This window comes from Salarias fasciatus, chromosome 1 (genome assembly GCF_902148845.1).
Source record: "Salarias fasciatus chromosome 1, fSalaFa1.1, whole genome shotgun sequence".
NCBI classification, from domain to species: Eukaryota; Metazoa; Chordata; class Actinopteri; order Blenniiformes; family Blenniidae; genus Salarias; species Salarias fasciatus.
The window spans coordinates 39,378,152-39,387,265 of record NC_043745.1 but is presented as its reverse complement, the minus strand read 5'-3'; the positions used below and the strand labels follow the sequence as shown (position 1 = coordinate 39,387,265).

At 46.2% G+C, this 9,114-nt stretch overlaps 1 protein-coding gene across 1 annotated transcript; it reads left to right on the top strand.

Annotated features, from left to right (window-relative positions):
• The first annotated feature begins 5,212 nt into the window (after positions 1–5,212).
• On the top strand, positions 5,213–6,664 carry LOC115388979 (uncharacterized). Its single transcript, XM_030092356.1, has 3 exons — positions 5,213–5,267; positions 5,711–6,046; positions 6,379–6,664. Exons 1-3 carry the CDS (start codon positions 5,213–5,215, stop codon positions 6,654–6,656), a joined length of 669 nt encoding a protein of 222 aa, XP_029948216.1. The 3' UTR covers positions 6,657–6,664.
• Positions 6,665–9,114: the final 2,450 nt, after the last annotated feature.

Here is a 9,114-nt window from a genome sequence, read left to right as displayed (position 1 = left end):
CCATCCCTAGTTCTCGTCCCGTCTGCCAGCTCCATGAAGTGTTTTCCTGGTGTGAATGTCTCATCAAACTTTTTAAAGCTTTGAATGTCCGTGACTATGTGTGATGTGGCTCCTGTGTCCACCATCAGACCTCTTTGCTTTAGTCCTTGGACGTCCCAGTCATTTGCTTTAAATGCAAAACTGTGGTCTTCAGAATCTGCTGCATATTTAGCATCGGTCTTCTTTTTCCGTTTACAGTTACTGTCTTTATGTGTTGGGCTCTTGCAGTAACTGCACCATTGCTTCTCTTTTTGCCCCTTTTGTTCACTTTTAGCATAACATTCACATGCTTTGTGGCCTTTTTTCCCACAACTGTAACATGTGATATCTGCAATTTCTCTGACTTTTCCTTTCTGCCAACTGTTGGCCTTCATCACATTATCTTCAGAGTTCACAGTCTTTTCAGTGGTCTCAAAGCTTCTCAACTTAGGCTTGAACTCGCTGAATGTTATTTCTTTGTCACTTTGGGTAATGTGTAAGGAAAATGGCTTGAAAGATTCAGGCAATCCTTTTAACACCATAGCAATGAGTAACCCATCACTCAATGTCTCTTCAGCATTTCTGAGAACTGTAATGGCTGTTTCCGCCCTTATGATATAGTCTGTAATGCTCTCACTGGCCAGCTTCTGTAGCGACGTTAGTTCTGTGTACAGGCTGATCACACGTGGTTTGCCCTTACCAACGTAGTGTTCTCTGAGTATTTGAAGCGCTTTCCTTCCATCATCTGTGGCTTCTCTCATCACAAGGGAAAGGCTTCTGTCATCCAGCACTTGTATAAGCTCTGCATAAGCTTCTTCGTTTTTCTCCTCTCCGTCTTCATCGTCTTGGCTCGGCTCAAACAAGATGGCGTCCTTTAGCCCGAGTAGCCGCAAGTGTCCCAAGAATTTAGTTTCCCACAACTCGTAGTTTCTTTCGTCCCCATCGAAGCACAAGCGGTTCCACCGGCTTCCTCCATCCCTTCTGGGCCCATAACCTGTTGGTCGACAGGTTATGGGCCCAGCACATTTCGCGGAGGAAAAACACACCACACATCGGTAACATTGACCGGCTAAAGCTCACACTGAGCACCAGGCCGTTTAATGCAGAACTTCCGGTTTGTATCCTTCAGTGTAAGAGCACCCAAAATAACATTGCAGCCTCTAAAGTATATTAGGCCAACAGTAGTTAGCTTAGCTCAACTACGGCAGGTGAAGAGGAGACAGAGCCAGACTGAGAAAGTGGACAAAATCCTCCTTCCAGTGGTCCAGGGGACGGCGTGTTAGCACGTGAAGTAATCCTAATGGTTATAAAACATTTTAAAAGACGTGTTTTCTTTTCAATCCCTTAAAATAATGTTTTGATCCACACAGACCTGCGCATGCGCAGTGCTCCGCGGAAGGATATACCGGAGCACAGCAGTAGAAGCATAGACTCAGCCGCTGTGCGCCTGGTATATCCTTCCGCAGCGCACTATGCTTGTGCAGGTCTGTGTGTATCAAAACACTATTTTAAGGGATTGAAAAGAAAACACGTCTTTTAAAAAGTTTTATAACCATTAGGATTACTTCACGTGCTAATACGCCGTCCCCTGGACCACTGGAAGGTGGATTTTGTCCACTTTCTCAGTCTCGCTCTGCGTCCTCTTCACCTGCCGTAGTTGAGCTAAGCTAACTACGATGCTAACAGCTGTTAGCCAGGCACTGGACGAACAGACACATAAAAGGTATTTATGATCTTATCTCACTCTGTAAATGATAGGGATGGCGCGTGGGTCCAAAATCTTCGGAGTATTCTTTTAAGTGACTAAAAATATTAACAAGGTTTATTTTATTGCAGCTCCTCCCATCACTGCTCTTCATATATCTATGGTAGTGTCATGGTTTGTGCTGTAAAGTCTGGACAGCTCATATGTCTGGAATATTCACTCTGATCTTCAAATGTAATCCCACTCAGTAATCCATGTTTTTATCAGATATACCTGTAATGAGGTTACAAATGTTACAGTTACACTTATTTTGTATCCTATTAACATAATTCTGTCACATGTACTGCGTTCCTCCCCAACCCTTGTGTTCAGACTCGGTGCGGCTGCTGAATGGATCCAGCCGCTGTTCAGGCAGACTGCAGGTGAAGACTAACCCGTCTGACCAGACCTGGTCCTCAGTGTGTGAAGCAGACCTGGACCTGCAGGATGCACAGGTGGTGTGTCGGGAGCTGGGCTGCGGGGCTCCTTCAGTCCTGCAGGGGGCGCTCTATGGAGACGTGCAGACTCCCAGGTGGAGCCCAGAGTTCCAGTGTGGAGGCCATGAGTCTGCTCTGCCGGACTGTAGAAGCTCCGGCTCAGCTAGAAGCAGCTGCTCACCTGGTAAAGCTGCTGGACTCACCTGCTCAGGTAGAAGAGGAGCTGCAGCTTCCACTGCTCTTCTCTTCACTCTCACTCCATCCTCTCTCTCTTCTCTCTCTGCTCTGGGTTCAGGGGTCGATGAGATCAGGTTGGTGGGAGGAGCCAGTCGCTGTGCAGGAAGTCTGGAGCTGAAATATCTTGGTGAACAGAGACCTGTGATTAGGGATGGCTTCACCCTGAAGACAGCAGCTCTCATCTGTGAACATCTGAACTGTGGCTCTGCTGTTTCTGTACAACCAACTGGTGTGTCACGTCAATCTATGTGGATAATCCACTTAGACTGTGTTCACTCTGGATCTGATCTGTGGAGCTGTGTGTCAGCATGGAGATCCTCTCTCACCCTGAAACTCACCTGCTCAGGTATGTTTTGCTGACTTGAAAAAATGAATCTTTCCTTCCTGGTTTAACAGCAGATTAATTTCCTGCTGCTTCAGTTTGTTCCTCAAACCAGAGATCAGCTGATTGGTCTCAAACAAAATCATATTGTCAGAAAAAAACCTCAAATCCACAAAGATCTGAGGATGAAAATACCTCAACTGCTGGAGCTGAGCTGAGTTCTACTGTTTGCTGAGTTTCTATCAATTCCACTGAGTTTCTATCGTCTTCTATGAGTTTCTACTCTTTCCTCTGTGTTTTGAATGTTTACTTCGAGCTTCTACTGTTTCCTCTGAGGTTTTCCTGATTCATCTGAGGCTCTACTGTTTCCCCTGGTAGACGTTCTGTTATGTGTTCAGCAGGATTCGGAGGGTTATGTTAAAAATGTAATCTGGTACAGTTACAAGTTACCTGTATTAAATGTAGTTGGTAACTTCCTCTAACTACTGAAACTGTGAAGACAAAGTTACGTAGCAGAGTAGTTAACATTAGTTTTAGACCAGTAAACAGAAATAAAGACAAGGACAAACACAGTGTGTCATCCACTCAGTGGTCTGACAACTCTCACTCTCCACAAACACTGAATACTCTGAGTAATATGATTACCTGCTGAGCTCTGTGCTCAGCCTCAGTTGCTCCCAGCAGCGGTTGTTGCTGTGGTCAGTGTGGACAAGCATCCAGGAAGCAGTCCCTGAAGGAGGAGCTGTGCTCCATACAGGTGAACTGTACAGGAGCTGGATCAGCTGGAAGCAGCTGCTCTTCATACAGTCACTGCTGGGCTGCTTTGGTTTCCTGCGCCCCCTGGTGGCCACAAGGAACAACAGTCAGTTCAAATGCAGTCCAGGCCAAGAGTCCACTCTTCATCAGTGTTGGGCGGGTTACTCTTGAAAGTAGTTATAGTTACGATCAACTCCTTCAAGAAAGTAAACTATAATATTTTTAATTACAAGGCAAAATCACTCTTGTGTTTCTTTCGCAAAATAAAATCATTCAAATACTTCAAAGAATCTGGATCCCTCTGAATGGAACTTTAAGATGCATGTTCAGTTATTTATTATAAAACTGAACATCTGATTAATGAAATTAATGGACACTTGACAGACTGAATTACAAACAGGAAGAACTCCATCAATCTAAAAATTCAGATTTTATTGTGTGATGATTTGAGACACCATCAAATCTGATTTGTCTCTGTAGATCTCATTTCCACAGCTCCTGACATGGATATTTGTCAGCAGAGGTCTGAACTTCCATTGAGTTTAAAAGCCTCTGAATGATCAGGGCTCTCTGTGGCCGTATCTCTGTCACGTCACGTGACGCACTTTGGACCAATCAGGTTCTTTCTTTCTGTAAACAAACTCCACTGGACTGTGGAGGAGGAAAAACCAGCTGAAAAGGTGAATTACAGGAACGGAAACACAGAATTTCATTGTCAGTAATGGTGACGGTGTAACGCTGGGAAAAGTCAGTAGTTAGATTACTTGTGACTAAAAATAGTAACGAGGTTTATTTTATTGCAGCTCCTCCCATCACTGCTCTTCATATATCTATGGTAGTGTCATGGTTTGTGCTGTGAAGTCTGGACAGCTCATATGTCTGGAATATTCACTCTGATCTTCAAATGTAATCCCACTCAGTAATCCATGTTTTTATCAGATATACCTGTAATGAGATTACAAATGTTTGATGTGCATTAAAGGATTGCAGTTACACTTCTTTTGTATCCTATTAATGTAACTCTGTCACATGTACTGCGTTCCTCCCCATCCCTGGTGTTCAGACGGGGTGCGGCTGCTGAATGGATCCAGCCGCTGTTCAGGCAGACTGCAGGTGAAGACTAACCCGTCTGACCAGACCTGGTCCTCAGTGTGTGAAGCAGACCTGGATCTGCAGGATGCACAGGTGGTGTGTCGGGAGCTGGGCTGTGGGGCTCCTTCAGTCCTGCAGGGGGCGCTCTATGGAGACGTGCAGACTCCCAGGTGGAGCCCAGAGTTCCAGTGTGGAGGCCATGAGTCTGCTCTGCTGGACTGTAGAAGCTCCGGCTCAGCTAGAAGCAGCTGCTCACCTGGTAAAGCTGCTGGACTCACCTGCTCAGGTAGAAGAGGAGCTGCAGCTTCCACTGCTCTTCTCTTCACTCTCACTCCATCCTCTCTCTCTTCTCTCTCTGCTCTGGGTTCAGGGGGTGATGAGTTCAGGTTGGTGGGAGGAGCCAGTCGCTGTGCAGGTTCTCTGCAGATCAGAAGGTCTGGAGTTTGGAGACCAACATATATCGATGAGTGGTCTTTGGAGAAAGCAGCTGTTTTTTGTTCACATCTTCACTGCGGCTCTGCCGTGTCTGCAGATAGGACATATTCAGTCAACTACACACTTACAGTAGTGATCAGTGACGACTGTTTTCAGTCTGGATCTGATTTCATGAAATGTTCACTTTTCTTTGAAGATAACTACAGCATTAATCTCTCCTGCTCAGGTAAGTTCATCAGTGGTGTGTTCCTCACTCACCACAGTCAGTTAAAGTTCTGTGAATGACCTGTGTGTGTTTGTGTGTTCTTGTATTTCTATCCTTGTCGGGGCCAAATGTCCCCACAAGGATAGCAAAACGTGGAACGACGTGCCTTGTGGGGACCTTTTTCCGGTCCTAAGTAGGAGAAACAGTGTTTTCTTGACCATGTTGTTGTTACTGAAAAAAGTAAAAGTGCAAAAAACATTTCTTTAGGGTTAGGCTTTGTTGTGGTGTGGGTTAGGGTTAGGGTAAGGGTCAGGGTTAGGGGCTAGACATGAATGGGAGTCAATGGACGGTCCCCACAAGGATAGAAATACAAGACTGCGCGTGTGTGTGTGTGTGTGTGTGTGTGTGTGTGTGTGTGTGTGTGTGTGTGTGTGTGTGTGTGTGTGTGTGTGTGTGTGTTCCAGACCTACTGCTCCATCCAGTCCTCTCCGTGTCCTCCTCCTCCTCCATCCTCGGGGTCTCCGAGGCCCAGCAGCAGGTGCTCCAGGTGGTCTGGGGCTCCACCTACACCATCAGCTGCTCCATCCAGCCACAGTACCCAGGAGGCTCCTTCCAGCTCATCTTCACCTCCTCCAACACCTCCTACAGCTCCACCCAGCTGGCCGTCAATCACTCTGCACACTTCCTGTTTCCTGCCGCAGAGCCCGCCCACCGGGGAAACTACACCTGTGTTTATCACCTCCATGTTTTTGGACACAACTTCTGGTCAGAGAGCCGCCTGCTGTCTCTGTCTGTGTCCGGTAAGAAGAAGCTGACTCCTCCTTTACTCCACCCTTCAGGAGAACATGTGTCGGTTTACAGTTTCGTTTCAGATCAGTTTTGTCTGGAAGGTGCAGGTGACCGTGGAAGGTGGAGGGCTTCATGTTCAGGTGCAGGGCATTGTGGGGGCTTGGAGGCCATCATATGTCCTCTCCGGGTGGGGCCGGGGGGACACCTTCCCCCGGTGGAGGAGTTTAAGTGTCTCTGGGTCCTTCAGGATTGATGGAGCAGTGGTGGAGCCCAGATGGAGGACTCTGATGGTCTCACTCCCAGCAGTCCTCAGACAGACGCTGATTGTTCTCTGTGTGTTCAGATCCAACAGCTGTGATCGTCAGATGGGTGGTGGTGCCGCTGTCTCTGCTGCTGGTGCAGGCTGCTCTGTGGCTGTACTTTAAGGTACTGTTCTCCTCTCTGCTGATGCTCTGGAGCTCTGGGTGGAGCCAGACTCTCCTCACTCCTGTGTGTCGTCATGTCTCTGCAGGCCAGCAGGGGGCAGACCGGCAGACCGGGCGGACGCTGAGCGGAGTGCAGTGGAGGGATGAAGTCGGTCCTCTGAACCTTCCTGCTGTGGAGACCAGATGGTTTTTATGAGCTTCTTACAGCAATGATGAATCTCATCACGCTCCCACAGACAGTGGAACAAGGTTCCTTTTCCTTTTGTGAACCGTGGTGAAAAAAAGAGCGTTGTTTTGTCATATACTGGACCACAGTGGATGTCCTTTTAATCTCCTTTTTACCCTTTTTACTTCTTGTTCATTGATATTTTTCAGTCATTTCATGGATGCTCAGTTCATCATATATTATCATCTGCTCTGCTCAGGCTGACTGTGTTTAACTGAGGAGATATTTTAGTGACTGTAATCCAACTTATTAGCTTGTTCTGCACCAAGGTGAGGCAGGATGTGGTTTTCAGCAGGTGTGGAACCGTATGGAACCTCACCAGTCTGTATTTCGTCCTGAGTGGTTTGATCTGGGCCTGAAGAACTCACTTGCATATCTCATGTGCATGTTTTTTTCTTCTCTCGTCTTTTTCTTGTTGTTGAGAACTGAGGCTGTGGTTGGTTTCCGTGGTAACAGAACAGCATCAGAGGACATGTCCATGGGTCTGCAGCGTATAAGTAGACCCTGTTTTCCAGTAGGTGGCGCTCTCGCTTTCCCTCTCTGAATTGTTAGAGAAAAAGATGGAACCCTGACCTGAAATCTGGAGAGAGTTGACCTCCGAGGTTGATGTCGGCCAGATACCAAATTTAGACTAAAAACAGATTATTATGAGCAGCAGAATCTAAGAACCGCTCACCTAAAGTGACCATATTAAAATAACACATGCCTGAAATGTGAGACACGGAAGAACCAACGCAAAATCAGTTCTCTTTGATTTCTTCATTTTTGGTATTTTACTTTTTTATCAGTTATGAATTATAACCTGTAATCCTTTGAGTGAATTAAAATCTGGTGAACATTTCAAATCTCCGGTGGAGTGGCGTTATTCCTCTGAGTGAGACCAAAGAAGGAACTTGGAATCTGGTTTGAGAGACGTTTCTCGGCCCCTGAGAGGGAAGCCTCCAGGAGAAGCTGCAGTCCGGCACAGCACCAGACCCGGCTCACCCGGCCAGTCCGGAACGCTCACTCTGGTTTTCTACCAGCTGGGAGGTTCCAAACTTCAAGCAGTGCTTTGTGAAATCACCTGGTTTCTGTGTGCAAAGTCAAATAATGTGAGCATCCAAAACCAACAATGAAAAAAACCTTCTGTTTCTCAGGATTCTGACCTCTACCTCATCATTCTTCACATAGATCTTCATTCCAGAACCACTTGTGAGCGTTTTGTGTGTCTGCAGGTGGAGTTAAACTTTGGAAAAAAGTATTTTAATCCTGTTTTGAAGCCTCTCTGACTGAAAGACAGTTGACTCTGAGACAGCGTCTCTGATATGAACATCTTATTGACTGAAATCAAAGTGTTCTGAATGATTTTTAGGAATCGTGATTAAAAAGTCTCGGGTTGTTTCTAATAATTCAGCTCACATGTCTGATCCTCAGCCTGGAAGTGAACTTCCACATGAACAGAGGACTGCTGTGGTCGTCAGGGGGGCGAGTGTGTTCTGGTTTAGTGAGAGTGTCAGACCGTCACACTGATTTTCAGGAAAACTTCTTGTTCTAAATGTGACTTTTGGTGAAACGTTGAACTGAAAAGTCTTTCGGGATCACCTGAAGCGGCTCTCACTGTCACCTTTCTGAAAGAGGAAGGAAGTGGAGCTGGTTCCAAACTGACGGAGGTGGTGTCCAGCCTGAGTCTCTGACGGAGGTGGTGTCCAGTCGGGAGTCACATGGGTGGAGTTTGTGGTGAAAAGACGAGCAGGAGTCAGAAGGTGAAATTCTATAAACTGCCGGTGTGTCTCAGGTGGTGCTGTCCTGCAGGAGACATATCAAGTGAAAACATGGCTTCTTCATTTCAGGACTGTCTTCTCTAAGAAGGGCTGATGTTTGTTCTGACTGTGAAGCAAACATTGTGTTTGTGGCTGATCATATCCGTCTTCATTGTTAAATTGTAAAGAAAAGACAGAACAGTTTCAGCAGCGGTGGGATTCAGTCTGAAGCCTGAATTGACAAGATGAGTCTCAGCAGATGTTTATTAATGCATTAGTTGACTCGGGGTCCTGGATTCTCATTGTTTATGAAGAGGTTAATGAGACATTAAGGAGCTGTATTCCAGTGTTTAAACCACAGAAATGGGTTATGTCCATGTTTGTTTCCATATGAACCCGCTGAAGCAGGAATGAGAGCCTCTCTGATTATTTCACAGTATTTTTTGTGTATCGGTGTAAATTAAACGGTCATTTTGTAACTGCATCTCCATTTAACCAACGCTTTCAGGTTAGAAAGGACGACTTTGTCTTGTTTTGGGGATTGGATGCTGTGTAGATTTTTCAGGGCTGAAAGAAACTGCAGGTTCTGACCAGACTTCCTCCTCTATTCAGAAGATACCTTGTCTCCAGCTGCTCATTCACTGCTGATCAAAGCGGCGACGATCCGAACAGACGACATGTATGGAGAC